The 19,835-nt window shown below is 49.5% G+C and overlaps 3 protein-coding genes across 13 annotated transcripts in view; 1 reads left to right on the top strand and 2 right to left on the bottom strand.

Annotated features, from left to right (window-relative positions):
- The window catches only part of DLG1 (discs large MAGUK scaffold protein 1), a 434,654-nt gene extending 418,182 nt beyond the window's left edge, over positions 1-16,472 (bottom strand). For all 6 annotated transcript variants that reach the window (XM_079315711.1, XM_079315713.1, XM_079315714.1 and 3 more), the window contains exon 1: positions 16,465-16,472. The gene's annotated coding sequence lies outside the window, so the exon portion shown is untranslated. The remainder of the gene's footprint in view (positions 1-16,464) is intronic.
- Positions 1-19,835, bottom strand: part of OPA1 (OPA1 mitochondrial dynamin like GTPase) — a 399,390-nt gene that overhangs the window by 95,402 nt on the left and 284,153 nt on the right. The gene's annotated exons all lie outside the window — the stretch shown is intronic.
- The window catches only part of ATP13A3 (ATPase 13A3), a gene marked incomplete at its 5' end in the record, with an annotated part of 56,193 nt that continues 52,560 nt past the window's right edge, over positions 16,203-19,835 (top strand). For 2 of the 6 annotated variants that reach the window (XM_079315705.1, XM_079315700.1), the window contains 2 exons: positions 16,203-16,385; positions 17,550-17,603. In XM_079315705.1, the coding sequence (XP_079171831.1) occupies positions 17,566-17,603 (38 nt within the window). Of the gene's footprint in view, positions 16,426-16,955; positions 17,120-17,547; positions 17,604-19,835 lie in introns of those variants that run through there. The other 4 variants (XM_079315702.1, XM_079315701.1, XM_079315703.1 and 1 more) reach the window with 4 other exon arrangements.

Below are 19,835 nucleotides of genomic sequence, written 5' to 3'. Positions count from 1 at the left end.
CCAGCACCTATCTCCCCTTTCAGGTGGCTTTGCTTTACAATGCAAGCAGCTTGTTTGCCTGGGTGATGTTGTCACCTGCACTGATATCTGCAGCAGAAATGCAAAATTGGCTTGGGAATATGGTCTGAAGCTGAGCTGGCCTCTGGTATCCTGCACTTGCATTGAGAACTACAGTTCTCCCTGCAGGGCCCAGTTCAGGGAGTCTCACACCAGCCTGCAGTCTTTCCCACAGCACAGGGTGTCCCAGGAAACACAAGTGAGTCTGTGCTGTGCATGGCACTGGGTGCCACACCTGTGGAGCAGCACTGGCAGCCTGTGGTGGAATCACCAGCTCTGCCCTGGATGTCCAGAGAACTGGTGCTCTGCTTCACACACAGGACTTGCCATTGCATGTCTGAGCTGCCATCTAGCTACTACAAAAATGTATTTTGCAGTCTTGTTTTGAGGAAGAGCAGAATTTTTTATTCTGTTCCCAAAACCTGAAGCATCATGGGTGAGCAGTTGAGAGGTGGGGGATGCCAGGATGCAAATCCCTAAACCATTCTGTTGTGGCTCTTTTAAGTGCTGTTAGTGACAGGTGATGTAGGAGCCTCACTCCCCCCAGCTTGGCAGTGCCAGCACTACACAAACCAGTCCTCTGCCCATCACCCCACTGCACACTGTGGGGCTGTCAGGGTCAGGTGTCCCATCTTTTTCCAATGTCTCAGATCTAGGATCAAGGGATGATGCATTTTGTACCAGGGAGCTGCAGCAAGGGGCTGCAGTGTGGGCTGTGGCTGTTCTGGAGCACAGCTCGGTTGTGTCTGGAGGAGGCTGAACTCCCCCTCTCCTGCCATTAGGGGCCGGCCTTTCCCAGCAGAGCAGCAGCCCTCCTGCCCCAGCAGCAGTGCTGGGTCCTGTTCAGGATCCCAGCAGAAATGTGGGTCCCCAGGGACTCCCCACCCACCACAGCCCTGCAGAGTGGCTCACCAGCTGCTCTTCCCAGGCACCCTGGCAAGGAGGTGGCCAGGAGGGCCACAGTGGGGAGCATGGCTCTGGCCATGGCAAGGCACCAGCTGAGTCCAGGACCTTTCAAGCTCTTTCTACAAAAGTTAAGCAACTTTTTTCTAATTGTCCTGAGACACTTGCTTTAAAGTAAGAAGCAACCTTTATTTTTTCCTCTCTGGTCACAGCTCCTTCCCTCTTGTGAGGAGATTCATGCCATTGCTTGGCTCCTGCAGGATTCTTTACCCCACTTGCCTCTGAGGAGCAGTATTGTGCTGTCCCCCTTCTCTGTGTGGTGGCTCTAATCCTGCTTTTTTCCTTGCTGCAGAAGGAAAAAAATACTGGGGAAAAATACCCTGGGATAGCTGGGAAAGAGGCAGGGAGCAGCTCTCCAGTATACCTCAGAAAATAATCTCTCCAAGCTAAATGCCTGAGGTGCCCAAGACATCTTGGGACATGAAGAGAGGTCGCAGTGAGGACAAGAGGAAAAGAAACTGCTACTGAGTCAGAGGAACTCTGCCCCAGTGTTCTTCCTTGCTGTGGCTGTGGGAAAAGGGCCTGTCCCATGGGTGGTGTCAGGGCAGGAGGGGTGCGTGTGCTGGGTGGAGCAGACTTGGGTTTGCCCTTCTGGAAATGTCACCAGCCCACTGTCACTTGGGAGTTGAGGCAAAAACGCAGAAACATCATCCATGAGGGAAGGTCCCACAGTCCAGCCAGGCATTTGCTGTCTGCCCAGAGCAAAGGGAAGCTGGAAGCCTGTACAGAGCCCCTTTGTTTTGGTCAGCATTGGTAGACCAGTGCAGGGTCATCTGGGATTTCAGAAGGTTTTCAGCAAGAGTGTCTCTGCTTGGAGCTTCTCAGAACTGGCTGTGCTCAGGGTAGTGCAGGGGGATGCTCAGGAGCCTCTGCTGCCTGGGTCCCAGGGAAAAGGGATTCTTTCTCTTGATACACTCCACATCTTGCTTGGCCCTTCCATGTGCTCCTGAGCCCCCTCCTCACAGGAGCTCCCCCTCCTGGGCAGCAAGGGAGGTGTGTGAGAAAAATGGAAACCAGCACTATTCTGCTTTGCACTTTGCCATGGAGAAAGGGAGAACCAAAAAGCTTCTAGTTTCAAATGCAGCCTGTTCCCCTTTCTGGAAGGAGGCAGTGCAGGTCCCGTGCTGCCCATGGGGCTGCCTGGGGCTCCCTGGCACCTGCCTGGGGCACTGCCACCTCCTTTTTCTTCACAGTGGGACTTTGAGGAGCCAATCCAGCCCTGCTGCTCAGCCTTGCACTGTGCTGTGCCCAGGCACCCTCAGAGAAGCTGCAGGCCCTTCAGGATATCCAAACACCTCAGCCAAGCAAGCAATAAGCAGCAGAAGGTACTTCTTTGGGACTCTCTGGGGGAAGGTGAGAAGCTCTGGGGTGCCACACAGGCTGCCATGCTGTGTTGTGCCTGGTGGAGCAGGGACAGTTCTCAGCATCTTTCATACTTGTCTTGCTGAGATACAGCATGGGGGTCCCCCTTTCTCACCTTTCTGCTCTGGAACTGGGGCTTTGGAAGAGTTCCAGCCTCACAGTTGGATTCAAACCCAGCAATCTCCTCTTGTGATTGTGCTGCTGTTTCCCCGTGCATTTAGGCTTACAAGCTATGCCCAGTGGAATTGAAGCCAGCTGATTCACCCAGCAAGGCAGGAGAAAGGGACAGTCCTCACTGTGGCTCACTGCTCATATTTCCGGGTGATCCCTGGTTGCTAACTTTAGCACCACAAGCCATGGACCAGTGAGATGGAAACCTATCCAGCAGGTTGAGTATGTCTTCAGTGCTCAGTGAAGGGCTGACCCGTCACTCATGGTCTGCCATGTAAGGAAGAAAGAAATGGAAGACTGGTTTTCCAATGCCTTGGTCAATTCTCATCAAGCTCTGCTGCCTGGCACTACCATCCCCTGAACAAACCCCATGAATGGGGTGAGGATGGGGCATGGGGCCACCAGACCCTGCCTGGTTTGCCTGCAGCAGCAAAAAGAGCATTTGCAGAGCTCCTGCTGATAAGAAGGGGCTGCATTCATATTTCCAAAGGCCTGAGCACGTTGGTGAGTGGCAAGGCTCAGAAATCCAGACGCCAGACAATGGAAAGGCTGGAAACATAAAGGAAAGGAAATTCTTCTGCTGTATTGCCTTTCCTATGGCGATAAGATAACCTCAAGTGAAACAAAAGTCTCTGCTGCAGACGCTGGGGTGGGCACCTCAGCTGCTGTCTAAAGCTCAGGAGGATGTCTGTGTGAGCTGGGATCTGCGAGCTCACAGGGTCTGGCTGGCACAGGGGTGTGCAGCAGTGTTCTTGGTGCTTCACAATGAGCCTTGCACCAACAGGAGCCTGGGCTGCTCCTGCTCCATCCCACGGGACCATCTGTGTCCTTCACTCTCACTCTTGTGAGAGAAATCATAGGATAGTTTGAGTCCTTCAATGACCATCTAGTCCAACACCCCTGCAGTGAGCAGGGACACCTTCAACTAGATCAGGTTGTTCAGAGCTCTATCTAACCTTGCCTTGAATGTTTCTTGGGATGAGGCAACTACTACCTCTCTGGGCAACCTGTTCTACTGTTTCCCCTCATTGTTAAGAATTTCTACCTTATACCTAATCTAAATTAATCCTCTGTCACCTTAAATCCATTATCCCTTGTCATATCACAATAGGCCTTGCTAAAATGTTTGTCCTCATCTTTCTGGCAGGTCCCTTTCAAGTACTGAAAGGCAAGCCTAAGGTCTACTCCAAGCCTTCTCCTCTCCAGGCTCAACAGCCACAATTTCTTCAGCCTTTCCTCATAGGAGAGGTGCTTCAGCATTCTGATTATCTTTACAGCCTCCTCTGGCCCTGCTCCCACTGGTCTATGTCCTTTTGTTGGGTACCCCAGAGCTGGGTGCAGGTGGAATCTCACCAGAGCAGGGTGGTGCACGGTGCCACATTTGCTAGTGATACATTTCTATTGGGTATATGAACATCCCAAAGCTGGTGGCAGGTTTTGAAAGCATTTGTAAGTGGCTGAGGGACAGAGCAACATGTTCTATGTGTTATAGGTAATGTTTCAGAGTCGGGTGGACAGGGACAGAGTGGTGTCCATGAGGGCAGGGCTGGGAGCAGGATTAGGTGCTGCCAAAGAAGAGGCAGGTCATGATGCAGTGTGGGAGCTGGTTGGGAAAGGGACGAAAGAGAATCTGATGTGTGTACAGCACAGGGAACCCCCCAGTGCCCAGAGCTAAACAGGCCACAAGAAGAGGCACAAGGGGCACAGATGGCATCTCACTAAGGATAGAGGCGAGCCTCCTGTCCCAAAGAGGAGATATGATGGGATGGGTATCACTGGGATAGCAGAGGAAAGGAAAGGAGGAGTGTCTCTGCTATGTCTCAGAATAAGGGGACAGGGAGGTCTGAAATGAAGCTGGCTAGAGCCAAATTCAGCTTACAGCCTGCAGGCTCAGAGCAGGCCCAGATTAACTGCGGAAATCATTGTAGGCTATTTTGGGCAGCAAGGCTGGGGTGAATGATGAGAAGAGTTCAGGGGGGCAGGCAAGCACTGGCTCTTCGGCTCAGGAAGCCCCCAGGCTGTGGCACTGGGAGAGGCAGGGTGAGCTGCAGGAGGCTGCCCTGTGCTGGTCTGCTCTGCACTGGCCCCAAGGTGTGTCCCAAGGGCTGCTTTGGTGCTCCATCCTTTACAGCTGCATACAGAAAGCAGAGGGATGGGTGCTGTGCCTGGTAAGCAGTGCCTGGTCCCTTCTCATGGAGATCACAGGATGGGAGCCCCTAAGGTGCACACTGGTGTTTGGACAGGCTGAGGGAAGGGACATTTCAGGGATCCAGCAAGGGGAGGAGCAGCACAGGAGGGGCTTGCGCACATCACACACTCCTGTAGTTTGCAATTTTCCAGCATCTGCACTTGTCCTCTGCCCTGAGGTGCAGCAAGGGGAGATCAGCAGCCTCAGCCCTTTCAGATCTTGTATTCAGTCCACTGGGGTTTTCCCACTTGGTTTCACTCTGACAACCCAGCTCTAGAAAGCAGAGGGCTGAGCTGCAGGCATAGGGAGACATGCAGGAGTTAGTAGCAGCTTTGCTGGGATGGTTGTGACACTTGCAGCACCTGTCGATCTCTCCCTTCATCCAGCTCTGGGAAGCAGGAACCAGCAGCAGAGCAAAAAGGGGCACAAAACACCAAAACACCAGGTAGGTGTACAGCTGTGCAACATGTTTTGCTGTAACTTCTGCCTGCTCCCAGTAGCCCCCACTGACTGCTTCTGCTGGGGTATTTGGGGAGCTGCCACTGGCACCAGCACCTTTTGATGGGGATCACCCCACCAGCAAACACAGTTATGCTTAGGGGGATGAAGAGCTTCCCAATGAATTGCACAAGCAGTGAGGTTGGCTGTAGGCATCCACCATGGTTCCAGTGCTGTTCCCCCTCCCAGCAGAGCAGGCCAGGCAGACATCCCCTGTGGAACACCATTGCACCATGCTGGCTGTCTCACTGGCCACCAGCCACCCTGTGGTTTTCTGCCCTGTAGCTTGCAGCAGGTGTGAGCAAAGCACCTGCTGCTCCCTGCTCTGCCACAGAATGTGGTTTGTGGATCCATTGAACAGGTTTTTGGTCCTCATGACCCTGCTGGGGAGGGGTCCCCAGGTGGCCTTGCAGCAGCAAGGAGTGAACACAGGAGTGCCTTGCTCCCCTCCCTGCATGGACGCTTTGCAGGCAGAGATGGGCTAGTGGGTGGCTCTTAGACTTCCTGGTGAGATGACATACGCACTTCAGGTGATGATCCTCCTTGTCCTGGGACTGGGAACAATGTGTCTCCTGTTGCAACAGGTGTTTCAGGGACCAAGCTGTCCCTGGGGTCAGGCTGAGCGTGCCGGGGGCAGGACGGCCTCTGGCCACGCTGGATCCCCTGTGTGGTGACAGCACTAGGCTGAGTGCCTTTGAAGTGCCCTGCCGTGCTCTCTGCTCTGCTCTTGGACAGGATCTGAGCAGCCATTGTGCAAAGCAAAACAAACCCTTCCTATCCGTCCCAGGCTCAGAGCTCAGCTCTGCTTCCAGCTGTGAGGCTGCAGAGCCAGCACAGCCCTGCCAGAGACTGCTGATAACCATCTCCCCTTGCAAAAGAGTTCAAGTTCCTGCTCCAGGCAGGCGATGTCACCTTATCAGCACTTGAGGGCTCCTGATAAAGGGATCAATCTAACTTCAGCTGCATCTCCACCTGCAAACACAATGTACTGGGTGCAGCCAAGGTGAGGGTGGCCAGGCCTGCGTGCTCTCTTGCTTTCAGGAGGGTCATGGCTGCCCAGACTCCACAGGGCACAGCCAGGGCTCAGAACAATAGTGGCCACTGGCGACCACAGGGTGGATGATTACCGAAAATCATGTGCTCACCCCCGGCCACTGCAGAGGCAATTTGTCAAAGTCCCATTTTCCTTTCCCTGATAAGATAGGGCTTGAGGAATACAATAATACTTTTCTGAGATATAATCGTGGCTCTTCTACCCAGCACACATGCAGGGAAGCTAATTTTGGCCATGCTGGACTGGCAGGGGCAGAGAGGAGGCTTCTGTCTGTGCCAGGGCTGCAGTCCAAGGGACAGGGCAACTCTCTGAGTCCTGAGGACTACAACAGCCCTAGAGACAGAAGGCTCACTGCCTCTGTGGGCTGGCACTCTTCCTGCTCCTTGGGACAGTCCTGGAAGATGCTATAGCTGCAGAAGGTGCTGTTGCTGCTGGCTTCATGATAGGGAGCTGATATGACGTGACCCAGTGCTGCAGCTCTGCCAACACCTACTAAGCCCTGTCAGAGACTGGGCAGCAGTGCTTCCCTTGCAGGCACTCAGCACATGTAGCTGCACCCTCACACCCTCTTCCCCCACTGCACGAGGCTTTGGACATTATCCCACCCCAAAGGCAGCACCAGGATGCCAGGCCAGTCCTCATGCCCTGGCCAAGGAAAGCTGCCCACTGCCAGCTGTCTGCTCCATGGCAAGCTGGAAGAGCATGTGGGGAAAAGTGATCTTGGCTGCCTGTGGCAAACCAGTCCCTTCACAGGCTGCTCCTGTGCCACCACAGTCTCAAGGGGAAAGGAGTAAAAGGCACTATTGACAAAGGCAGACCTTATGCAATTCCCAGCCTCCCTGGGAACCAGACACTTTTAATAACATATACAATATTTGTAGGTGGTGGATCTGGCTTTCCTCGGGAGGATAATGAGAAGCACACCCATCTGGCAGAGCTGACGTTTCCATTTTGGCATGTTGCTTGGGATGCACTTTCTGCACAGTTTGAAATCTGACCATAATCCTATCTTCATGAACCACATTCACTAGTCTGATAATGTGACCCCACAAAAGGTCAATGGAAAAGTTAATATAATTTATTGGCTGATTTTAAAAAAATCTAATCATCTCTTTTTCCTTTTTCCTGACCCCCCCACCCGCACCCAGTGCCCTGCTGACATTTTCCAGTCATTCCCAAAACAATGGCCAGGGTGGGAATGCTCTGAGCGGGTGCAGCTTTAGCTTTAGCTCTTCCTGAGGGGCTGCAGATGCATCTGCCTGTTCAGCCCCACTCTCTGAGAGGTGTGGGGGGAGTGAAGTGCTCAGCCCAGGTCACCAGGCTGGCCAGGACTAGCACCAGGTCAAGTCTGGGCAGATCTTGTGGTTTCAGTGTTTGCTGGGTATCCTTTGCAAGGTGGGGTGACTGGAGTTTAGTTGCTTTGGACTGTGAGGAGACACCTCTGTTATTGATCATCTCTGCCAGTTTTGTAGCCATGGAGAGTAGGCAAGGAGGATCCAGGCAGATTCCTGGGAGTCAGGCAGTCTTGGATGAAGCCATCAAGGGCCCAAGAACCATGGACACAGCACTGGGAGGTCTCCATCAGCCTCCAGGGAAGGCTGCAAGAAGCTGCAGTGCACAGGAGTGAGTTCCTTTGCACGGCTGTGTGTGAGAGGGGGATGTGCACTTCTCTTCCTTGCACCTCCCTTTGCATTTCCCAGCCACCAAGAGCACCCACCACTCAGCCCAGGGTGTCTGCAGGGCTCCAAGAGTGTCGGGAGCAACTAAGCAGCCAGGTGTTTGTCAGGGCATGACCTGTCCTGGGGAAGCAGAAGAGCTGCTTGTTAGGGTGGAGCTGCAAAAGTAATTACCAGCTGCAAGAGTAATTAGACCTTTCTTAGTCTAAAACCTCAGGGATAGAGAAGAAAGGACCCCAGAGGGCAAGGAATGGTGGAAAGGATCCAGCAGCTTCTCTTTCAGCATTAGTTGCTACTTCGCAGTCGTGGCTTTGGAGCTGCCACACTGCAGAGCCAAGAAGAGCACATTGGGAAAACATCTTCTGGCAAGAGCAGGGGAAGGAGAAAGCCCAGAAGTGCCCATTACTGTCTGGCTGCAGCACTGCAAGGCCTGGCAGGGCACTGCCACTCCTGTGCATGCAAGCCCTGCCTTCTGTCAGCAGCTGACTGTCCTTCCTAGCTCTTCACAGCACTGCTCCAGGCCTGGCTCCTGCCGAGGAAAGACTGGAGAGATGGAGGGAGCCTGAGCAGTATGGCTTGGAAAGCAGAGGGCAAAGGAAACACAGGTAACTTCTGAAGTCGGTAGTTTCAGAAAAGCAGAATGATGTTCTAACGTGGTCTTACCTTGTGCTTTGTAAAGCTGGTTTGTGCATGGGGCTGGCTGGGGCCTGGGGGCTCCCTGGCTGTGCAGCCCTGCCTGGCACTGTGGAGTGCTGCTGCCCACCAGCAATCTCAGCCTCCTCAATGCGGGGGCACTGGGCTCCCACACTGTGAATGCTCCCCTGCCTTGCTTTTCAGTCTCTTGAAGGTGAGCTGGTCTTCTCCAGCCCTTGCATAAGACATTCTTTGTCCATCAGCACATTCAGCTCCTGCTCTGTTCCAGCTGGGGCCGGGCCATGTGGGCAGGGAACGCCCGTCCCGACGGCAGCAATGCTGCCAGTCTGCAGAGCAGATGGGGAGCCACCGGGGCATCAGAGGGCATTGCAGAAACACAGTGTCTCAGATCATCATAAACTCATGGACTTTGCCCATTTAGCTGAAATAACAGAGATGAAAAAGTTGTCGAGGATGACTGACGTTGGGTCAAATGATCAGACAGCGTAACCTGGTTCATTCTGTGAGGCGCCATGCCAGGGAGAAGAGCGGCACACAGGCTTTGGTTCCTGTCCTCTCTAAAAGCAGAGCCTTTGGAGAGCACAAAGCAGAAGGAAGGCTTCCCAGCCCTCTGCTTTGTTGTAACAGCACCGACTGCCAGTCTGCCAAGCACTTTCCCAGGAGGTGCTGTGAGAACAAAGTTGCAAAAGTCACTTCAGCAATAACTGCTTCATCTGTCCTGGACCATGCTAAAATTGTGTCCAGTTCCCAGGTACAGCAAGGATTACAAGTTGTTCCTTAACTTGGCAGGACAGAAGCCTCTTGGTTTGAGATCTGTGAAGAAGTCCTGGAGAAGTGGATGTGAAATGTCCCTTTTCCTGCCCATGCTGCGGTCCCTGGTGACTTGGCTGTAATAGAGAGATTTATGTTTGGCCACCTGGTGGGAGGGTATGCAAAGTGTCACCTTGCCCTCGATTTCAGAGCACTTCAGCTCCTTACTGCCATCAGAGATGGCTGGCACAGTGGCCTGTGTGGACTTCCAGCCTGGCTCAGAACAGTTACAAGGTCTGCTGCTTCACTGCAAATGATATTGAAGGACAGAAGGTGAAAGCAAGGTTTTCATATGCTATAAAAATCAAGACTAGGATTTGGTTTGTTTGGTTTTCTTTTTTTTTTTTTTTTTTTTTTTTTTTTTTTTTTTTGTTTAGTAGGGTAGCTTTGCTGTGATAAGTATGTCTCAGAAACTGGGAACCCAAACAGCAATAGTTCAAAGACATTTTTCCAGTGCCACACATCTAAAGCTGCTCATCACAGCACAGCTTTGTCAGGTGAAGTGTAACAGGGAACATGTCCTCACTTCCTGCCAAGGGTATAAGAGCAAGATACCAATTCACAGATCTTGAAGAATGTGACAGTGGTATTTCAGCAGCTCTAATGCTCTGCAGCCTGTGAAGGCTGCACAGTAACTGAAAGGAAATATCTTTGGTTTTATTCACTTGGCTTCATTCCTAATTTAGTCTTTGATGCCATCAGCCTGGGATAATAAGTTTACAGAGATATGCTTGAAATTAAGGAAATGAGTCTGATTAAGTTCTTTAAACATACTTTGAGAGAGAAATGTACAACAATAGAGATATTAAAGGTCCTATTTTCAAGCAATTCTAATATGAAATCAAAACATCGAGCTGCTTCCATTAGCAGTGTGCGTGCATTCTTCAGCTGGAGAGGGTATCACCTTCTTCAGCTAGGAGAGTTGCCAGAGAGCTTGAATCTGTCCTCTGTGCTGGGTGGGCAGTGATCAGCAGATTAATTTCACAGTAAAATACTTGCAGCTAAATAATAAAAGCACCGATACTTGCTCTTTGCCTATTGTATTTTGCAGGGTAGAAGTGATGGTTTCTCAAGAGTCTCACATTGAAGGTTTGTATGTGGGGGTTTTCTAGCTCTGTTTAGTTAGTTGCTTTATTTTTCTTAGCAGTCCTGGGGTAATTTAGCTGTAAATAGGTTACCTAGTATGGTGTTTATACTGTCCATTGGTGAGGGTGAAACTCCCTCTGTTTACTGGAATATTCCCAGTGAAGTCAGCAGTGTTGCAGGTACCTACAGGGCCCCCTTGGCAATTTTTCCCTTTGGCTGGGACAACTGCTGCCAAACTCATCCCTCTGTCATAGTGCAGCAGCCTTTGCTGTGCTGTTATGATCACCAGTGCTGATGTGGTGCCTGAGGATTTCAGCCCAGTCTGCAGGCTGGATGTGACAAACCCTCTGCAAGCCATCAGGAAACTGGTGTCCTCAGTGGAGACAATCCCTCAGGGAGCTTTTGTGTGTGTGCTGCACGGCACCTTTATGAAATAATATGGTGGAGGTGTGAAAGCAGATAAAGACACTCAGATCCCACTTTTCCTTAGGTATGACATGAGCTAAGCAAAGGCTGGCAGTCCTACTGACTGAAAGACTTCTGCCTTATTTTAAAAATAGAAGGGAGAGGGAAAGGGACAAGTACCAACAAAAAGGATGCACCAAGTAGCTCCACAGTGGTTCCATTACAGTGGTTCCATTTGTGGCAGCAGAGATCCAGGACAGAAGAGTGGAAGGTAACTTCTGTGGAAGGAATAGTCTTCAAAGGACCAGAAAAGTAATCTGGATACAGGAGTGACTTTACTGCTTCCTTGGCTAGCCAGAAGAATGGGAAAGCACAGTATTATTTATTTCATCCACTATAAAAAGGGACTTTTTAAGAACTTGTTCAAGTAAATGGATCAATGAATTCTCCTTTGCTGTTAAAGACATGCAACTTACTAGATTTGCTGCTGTTGTAATGGAAATAACTAGCCAGGCTATTTTAAATTATAGAGAACTGCATGTCTGAGAAATGGGGGAAAAAGGATTGGGTGGCACAAGAGAAAAGAAACTTCATCTGTGACAATCTTGGGCACTTTGTACAATTTCCTCTTAAAGCGGTTTCACAAGCTCATCTGGCAGAGAAGTGATAAATTGTTCAACAACTCAGGCTTGCCAAAGTAGTTTAAGGAGCTTTCAAAGGAAACTTTTAAAGACTTGTGGCTTTCAACTGCACGTGAATCATCTTGCAGAGTGAAACTATAATTGCTAACCTCCATTTAATGGGTCACCATATACCTGTCTGTGTGTTCACGAGCTCTGGCACTCAGTTCAAGAGTCATGTTCCCATGCAGATCCCATGCCTGTGTCTGAGAGCCCAGAGGGATGCCACTGCTGTTGCCAACCCACTGAACTTGAAAATCTAAGCTGGCAGAGCCTGCGAGCAACTGAGGTCAGAGAAAACACATAAAGGTAGTAGGAGGAATGTTATGTCCACACAGCCAAGGCATGGAGCCGTATCCTTTCTCAGCCCCTTTTCTAATGAGGTTATTTTTGTTTGCCCAAGGATATATGAGGATTAGAGAGAGTGGGCTATGGGGATTTTACCCCCTATGTAACACCCTTGCCAGGAAAGTCAAACAAACAGGGCCAGAGGTGTTCCACAGGAGGCCCCAGAGCTGTCCTCAGGGAGGGCTTGTTGGTACAAGGCTAGCAGAGTTGTGCTTGCAGCATCTGGGACCAGATGTGGCCAGCTGGCTGCTGGTGCACTGCAGAGGTGGGTCCCATAACCTCCTCTGAGCTAAGGCACATATTTATACAGCTCTACCAGAAAAGGCAGGGTGGAACACGCGAATATATACACATTAAAGAGACTGAATAAATAAACAGTAGGTTCTGATTTATTTTCTCTGCTACTTGGATATCTTAGTTTTGGCACAAGATAGGTTTCATACACAAATGTGATCCCCAGATAGGTTCTTGTCTTGCCTGATTTAGAAACCATGTGCAAAGGAGAAAAACTTCACAAATGTTCTTAAAGCATGATGGTATTTATGCTGTTTATTGCCAAAGCACATAATATCCTTGGCCCCCTTTCATCTAGGTAATATACAACAGGTAACAATGCTGGTCTCTGCCCTGGAGGATTTACAGTTACAGATGAGAGATAACAGTGGGTACAGTCAGACTGGGAAAGTACATAAAATGTGATTAGTCAGTCTGAGACTCACTAAATGCTGTACACTTAATAAGCATTGTTCAGCTCGTTTGTGCCTCACCTGGGAGCGAGTGCAGGGTTCAGTGGGGCAAAGCCAGACACAGAAAACAGCGAACGCCCTCGACACTGGGGAAAAGGTGGTGGGAGGGAGCAATTGAGAAATGTCATGTGTAAAAAATGATCTGGTCACAGAAAGTTGTAAAGGACTTGTAACTTTTATTATTAAGTGGGACTTGTAACCAGTTCAGATTTCAGGTGGAATATATGTAACTATGCAATTAAAATAGTCATGGGAAGTCCGTTAAGAAAGGCTGCAGGACTTGCCACTCCTCTTGTCCTCAAGCCCCAAGCTGCTTACCTCCTCCCACTGAGCAGTCTGGAGGAATTACACTGGCTGTGAATGGCCATAACATTTCCAGAAGCACTGACAATGCTGGATTGTGTTCTCTGGCTCATTTCCTTCTGCTAATCAATCTCTTTAAGGTGAACAGAATGGAGAAAAAAATGGTTGTTTTTCTTGTAATTCTCTTGTAATTTACTTTATTTTTTCTACCAGATTAAATACCTGATGTTTTCAAGGCACTGAATGCTGTGATTTCTAGGTGTATACCTAGAAATAACTTGTGATGCCCTGTGAGCTGTCCCTTCCCTAGGGAAGCTGCAGCCAGGAATGCTGCAGGAGAGCTGAGGTTGCCAGGCACTTCCAGCAGTACAAACCAGAGTTGACGCCAAGAGAGCTGGAAAGCAGGGAGTGTGCCAACCACAAAATTAATCTCTGAGTTAATAAAAGGCTGCATGGTTTGAGGTTTGTGAAGCAATAAACGAGTTCAAATTTGCCAGCGACTGAAAATGAAAAGCAATTAGGTGTTAAGGGAAGCCTTATAATGGGGATAAAGATAATACATTAGAATATACAATGGGTTGAAAACTGTGATGAGAAATTAATCTTTAATTGAAAATTACTAAAGGAATTTTGATGAAGAACATAGAAATGTATATATCAAAGCAAACCTTTTAACTCCTTTTACTAATAGGGGATGACAGAATAAGAGCTTCTGTTTAATAGCACTAATAATTTCATAATATTTTTCCTCTGAGTCATATGATAGGCTCTTTTTACTAGTCAGTACTTCATCCAAAAAAAAAATCTCCTTGGCTTCTCCTCATCATAGTAATTTCTAGGTCTGTATGACCTAGAAAACTATTTCTACTCATGTGTTTTACCTCTCTTGTTCCAGCACCCAGGCAGAAGGGTACTTATTTGAATCTCCCCACATTCCTATGACTGTACTGGGGACACTGCTAGCAAGTCTGCAAGGCTAGAAGAGGTTATGAGCAAAAGTAAGTCTGAGGAAATACTTCAGTGTGATCCAAATGGAAACTGGGAGAGTATTTCATCAATGTGTTGTTAGGTGACTCAAATACTCACAATTTCAGTGGCATCAAAGGAGACTTTTCTGGTTTTAAAACAAAACATCTTGCTCAAAAGGGAAGAATGGGCAATAATAAAGACGTACATAGATGGGAATTTTGCAAGCTGATAGCAATGGGTAGTTTAGCAGTTTGCAAAAGGGGTAACTAGCTAGGGAAATTCAATGAAAATATATTGGCCAGTACCATTGATCACCAGTGGCATTTCCCTGAGGCACAAAAAAAAAATCCTAGCAGTGATTTAGGTTTGATGTTCAATTAAAAAAACCCCAAAATTATTCAGTAATTTTTCTGATCTTTGTTCAGAAAATTGACAGAATAGTCTCAGCATATTTAATTGGAGGTGTTTCACATGGTCTTTCACATGTAACCAGAGTGAATGAAAATCACTTGTTAATACCAATCTTTAAAACTTTAATGCAGAAGTATTTTAATATTGCCTGAGAAGATCACCAAACTCTTAGTACTGATTTCTCAGTAAATACTGTATCACTGAATTTCCAGAGAATCAGGGGAAGTAGCTGTTGAGTCATGCATAAAACCCACGAGCTGGTGTGTCCCAGGTAAACAGGGACAGAAGCTTGGCCAGGCTGACACCAGCCTTTGGCAAGAGCAGTGAGGTGGTCAGTGAAGTGTGCAGTCAACAGAGAAGAGAACTGTGACAGTAGAGTTAGCACATTAACAGAAAATAGATGCTTTTAGGGTTTTTTCGAGTAGAGGAAGGCGTCCATCTGATTTGAGTCAGAGCAGTTAAGCATTATGCCTGATGTGTGGGTGGCTGCCAAAAGGGGCAGTTTTGTTTCTCATTTTCTTTTCCTCTCATTCCCTTAAACAGTGGTCACATGAGTGAATCAACTCACCAAGCCAACAGAAAACGATGTATTTTCTTTCTATCACTGACAGAATTTCCTGCTGGTTTCTCATGCTGGGCTGACTCACCTCAGAGCTGTGGAGTCACTGGAGCTGTTGCAGGAAGCCCAGAATGGTGCTGGGGTGATGTGATGTTCTGCCAGATGGATGTAACTTCAGTTCAGTCACTGCTGGGGTTGCATGCAATGAGATGTACCAGTCAATGGCTTCCTTCATCTGCAGTGGAGAAGAACTACTGGAAAAAATAGTACTATGTGAAAAGAAATATAGATCCTCTTGTGGTTTACAAATCCTCTAAATGGTTTGCAGTGCTCTTCAAAATTGAGCAGACAGTTGACAGAAGCAAGTATGGTTATTAAAAGCAGGCGTAGATAGGACAATAGGAAAGATCCCTTATCTCTTCTGTCAAGCTGAGGGGAAGAGCTGAGTGACCCACTGCAGGGATGGGGCTGTGTCCAACACCTGAGCTGGGGTCTGCAAAGGAGCCCCCGGGCAGTGCCCAGGACACTCATGCCTTACAGGGATTTCTCCCCTCTCTCACCAGTCCATAACACACCTAGTGATCACATTGAGTGAGATGTGCAGAGATGCTCACCTGGTGCCTCGGTAGCCTGTCAATCCTGCCACGGTGTTCGCTGGCGCTGGATGAAGCCAAATCCCCCAACAGCAGCTGCAAAGGTCTTGGCCTGGTGGTGTTCCCCATCCCAGGACAGCTGAGGAGCGGAGGTAACTCTGCAGGAAACTGGCAGAGCTGGACCTGCAGCCACGGAAATGTTGCCGTGTAGCTTTTAGGGACAACGCCCAGCCGCCAGTGCCAGGACACCGCATGGCCTGGGGGACCCTGGGAGCCCCCACTCCCACCCTGAGGTGCTGCAGCACAACACCCACTGCCATTCCTGTCCCAAGGGAACCGCTCGTCCTGCCCCGCAGCTCCCCGCATAGCCATGTGTCCCCCCACAGCCATGTCCCCATACCCATATCCCCATACCCATATATCCACATCTATGTCTCCATGTCCACGTCCCCCAAATCCACATCATCCCGCATCCATGTCCCCCCATATCCATATCCCCATATCCATATCCGCACATCCCCATCCCCTCACAGTCGTGTCCCCACGTGTCCCCGCCCCGCCCCTCCCGCCGAAGCCCCGCCCCCGCCCCCGCCCCCCGCGACGCCCAGCTCTTCCGGCGCGGAGCGGGTGGGCGCGTGCCGCGCCGCCGTCACTTCCGCTCCCGCCCCGCCCCGCCCCGCCCAGCGCGGCCGGCGCGTGCAGCCGGTTGGCGGCGGATCCGCTCGCGCCTCGCGAGGCAGCCGCAGCCGCGCGCGCGGCGGGCGGGGTGGGGGGGGGAGCGCCGGTCCCGCGCCGGTCCCGCGCCCGCCCCGCGCCCGCCCCGCCGGCGATGGGGCTGCGCTGAGGCCGCCGGTGAGTGGGGCCGCGGGCACGGCACGGCCCGGCCCGGCAGGTGAGGGAGGGTCCGCGGGCCTCCGGCGGCGCTCGCAGTCTCCGCCGCGCCGGGCGCGGGGCGGCCGCCCGCCCGCAGCGCCCGTACTCGCGCCGGGCGCTCCTCCGCCCGCAGCAGCCCCCGGCGCGGGCGCGGGGCTTGTGGCGGCGCCGGTGCGGTGCAGCGGGTCCCGCGGCCGGTGCGGCCCTGCTGCCCGGGGAAGGAGCGCGGGCGCCCGGCGTGTGGCGGCCGCCGGTGTCCGGACACGTGCGGCGCCGGCCCAGCGGCCGGGCCGCCCCCCCGCGCTGCCCAGGGGCCGCCCCGGGCTGTCGGGGCCCCTCGGCAGCTCGGGCAGCTCTCCCGTGCCGCTTCCTCGGGCCCCCAGCTCTGCCGACGCTCCCGGTTACCGAACACGGCGCGTTCCGCTGCCCGGGCACACGTCAGCGTGTTCTGCAGTGGCGGGGTCGGTGGGGAATGCTGGTGATCTGTACCAAAGAGAAACTTTCGCAGCCCAAGATGAGGACTCAGTGCCTCTCATCCTTTTTTCAGCACATGAGTCAGTGCATTCTCCTGCTACTGACAAAGATCATGGAGCGCTTTTCTATCAGCTGAGCTGTGGAGACGGGGATCTCGCACTGCGAGCACCTCTGACAGCCACTGCGTCATCCCTAAGAGGAGGCCTGTTTATGCCTGTTCAGGGATAAACAGCTACTAGGTGAATTAAACACTGAGAACCTTAACAGAATTGATGCTTAAGGGAAAGAAAAACTTGAATATCTACAGTACTGGCTCTGAAAGCTTGCTGCTGCCATGAGTGCTCTGGCTTGCCCGCTGGGATCAGTGTATCCCTGCAGGTGCTGTAGTTGGAAGAGGCTTTTGGAGCCCTTCAAGAAGCTGAGATAGCATAGCCTCCAGCAGTGGGAGGTGTTAACTAAACTGTTCTAACATGAGTGCTGATAGTTGTCTGGCCATGCTGTCTGACTGCTTCCTCTTCTGAGGTTGCTGAGTTAGAATTCGTTAATGTGTTTTCTTTGCAGTATGCACTCGCTGGAATTGTGTGGTGTTTTCTTAGCAAGGGCAATCGAGATTATATTTCATTTAACCAATTTATTACTCTGACTGGATTTTTTTTTTTGTTGTTGTAGGTGACTCAGCTGTTGTATGTATGAGATTTGTCCACACACTGGCTCTTCAGACAGGTTAGCAATATTTTTCAGCCATCAATTCCATCTTGTTTGAAAGTAATGCTACTTTTACCTCTTTTTAAAATTTTGTACAGCACTGTTACATCTTGTAGAACGTTGATTTTCATAATCTTTGGGAAACAGCTTTTTTGACATTATTTAAATTTACTCTATAGTGTGTGGTCCTCATAAACTTAATGTCCATGTATCAGTGTCATGAGTGACAGCAGTGTATCTTTATTACACATCTACTGAGGAAACGTTTGTCTTGGTATTTGGCATGACACTGATGGCTATGTACTGCTGTTAGCTGCTTTTTCTTGTCGGCTAATTACTAGTGCAGTTTAACAAAGTTTAAAGAAAATACACTGTGTAAACTTTGAACTGTACAATTGACTTGGAAATTTATTGGTACTACTATAACCCTCCTGACTTCTAAGAAGCATATCATTAACATGACTTAGTGAAACAAAAATGTCATCTATTGCTGGTGTAGTCACTTGTGGGAAAGAACACTGGCTTCTGGCTACATCTAGTGTTCCAGTGTGAGCACCTAGGTCAGCTATGAAAAACTGATGTGCTCCAGGGTTATCAGTTTTTAAAGTGCTTCAGAAAATAAGTAAGAGATCATTTTGTTAACTTAAGTGTTGGCCAAGGCTTACTGTCTGTGACACAAGGAGGTGTAAGTAGTGAGAGGGCTCAGCAGCTCTGCAGACTCCAGCAGAGCTGCTGGACAGCAGCTGCTGCTTTCCCCAGTAACTCTCAGGAGCAGTGGGGCTGTTCCAAGCTCTGCTTGATGTCTTTCTGAAGTGCTGTCTAGATTTTGAGTTCATTTTACTCTCCCTTCTTAAATTTTCTGTTAGTTGTCTTCTAGGATCAGGCGTTTGTTGCTGTATTTCTTTTTCATTTCTTTCTAGTGTGTGAAGGACTTTATGGCATTGGTAGGCAGTAATTCATCCCTAACCTGGAGAGAGAGGTGAAAGGTCCCAGCTGCCTGGCCAGGAAGCTTGAAGTGCCTGCAAGGGAGCGTGGGGGCTGCCTAGCAGGAAGGGAAGTTGCATCATGATGTCTGAGTGATTGAGAAACTTTGTGATTCAGTCCTCTTCTGCTACTGTGCCATGTGACAGGCATGGTGCATCAGACAAGCTATTTTGCTGTATTCCTAATAAATTATTATTAAAAGGAAATAAATTTCTGTATTTGACATGGGACCCTCAGATTATTTTTTCCCATTTGCCTTGAGGAGGTACTGTCCTACTGTTTTCTGTGTGGAATATAGAACAGCCAACAAGATACTGATTTTCTGTGGGATGAAAACAAATTCCATTTATTCTGTAGAAGTAAAATACCTTTATATTGTTAAAGCCAGGTCTAAGTGGAGTGTCCAGGTCATAGAGGAAATCAGTAGTGGAACTGGGAACTGACATGGAAAGGTCAGGTTTTCATCAAACATTTTGACCATTGCACCCTTGTTCCTTTTTCTGGAAACCTTCAGATAGTTTGCTTTATTTCTGTAAACAACAGAAATCTGCAGCAGGGGATTACTTTGACCTAGCTTGTCCAAGGTCTGTTGTAGAAATTATTACTTCTGCTGTGATAAATGTCTCTGTTGAGTGCTGTGCTCAAGCATCTTTAACTGCAGACCAGGAGGCCTGGTTGTAGCCTTCCTTATTTAATGTCTGTGTGGCAGGCAGATGATGAGGATACCAGCATTATAAAGTCAGAATCTGATGGTATCTGGCATGGAGAGAAGGTGTTTCATTCCTTTATTGTCTTGTGAAACAAAGACCTTTAGTTAAATCTTCTAAAACTCTTGAGTTTTGGAAATTAGAAAAAAAGGGTTTCCTTAGATTTAATTTACTCAGTGCCCAAACCTTTTCACTGTAATGTGAAAATGAGTGGTTCAGGCTCATCTTTTGAATGTCTGCAAGATTTGCCTTGGAGAACAGAGTTTGTATTTAAGTGCAGGGTTTTTTGGGCAGGGATTACTGGTCTCCACAGCATGACATCTACTATGGTCAAACCTGCTTTGGGTTTGGAATCATGTTGTTGTGCAGATAAATAGGTTTTGTGGACTTTCAGTGAAAAAACTCCCAACATTTTGACTATGCTTGTATTTGTTTATGATTAGCATTAGAAAGTTCAAGAGAAATCCTAGATCAAAAAGCCTAATTTCACATTGAAACATTTTTTCAATGTTTTAAGTAACAGTAATGCTAAAATGTTTCCCTTTCACTGTTACACAAT

Source organism: Erithacus rubecula, assembly GCF_903797595.1.
Source record: "Erithacus rubecula genome assembly, chromosome: 11".
In the NCBI taxonomy this organism is placed as follows: Eukaryota; Metazoa; Chordata; class Aves; order Passeriformes; family Muscicapidae; genus Erithacus; species Erithacus rubecula.
This window is presented reverse-complemented; position numbering and strand designations above follow the sequence as displayed.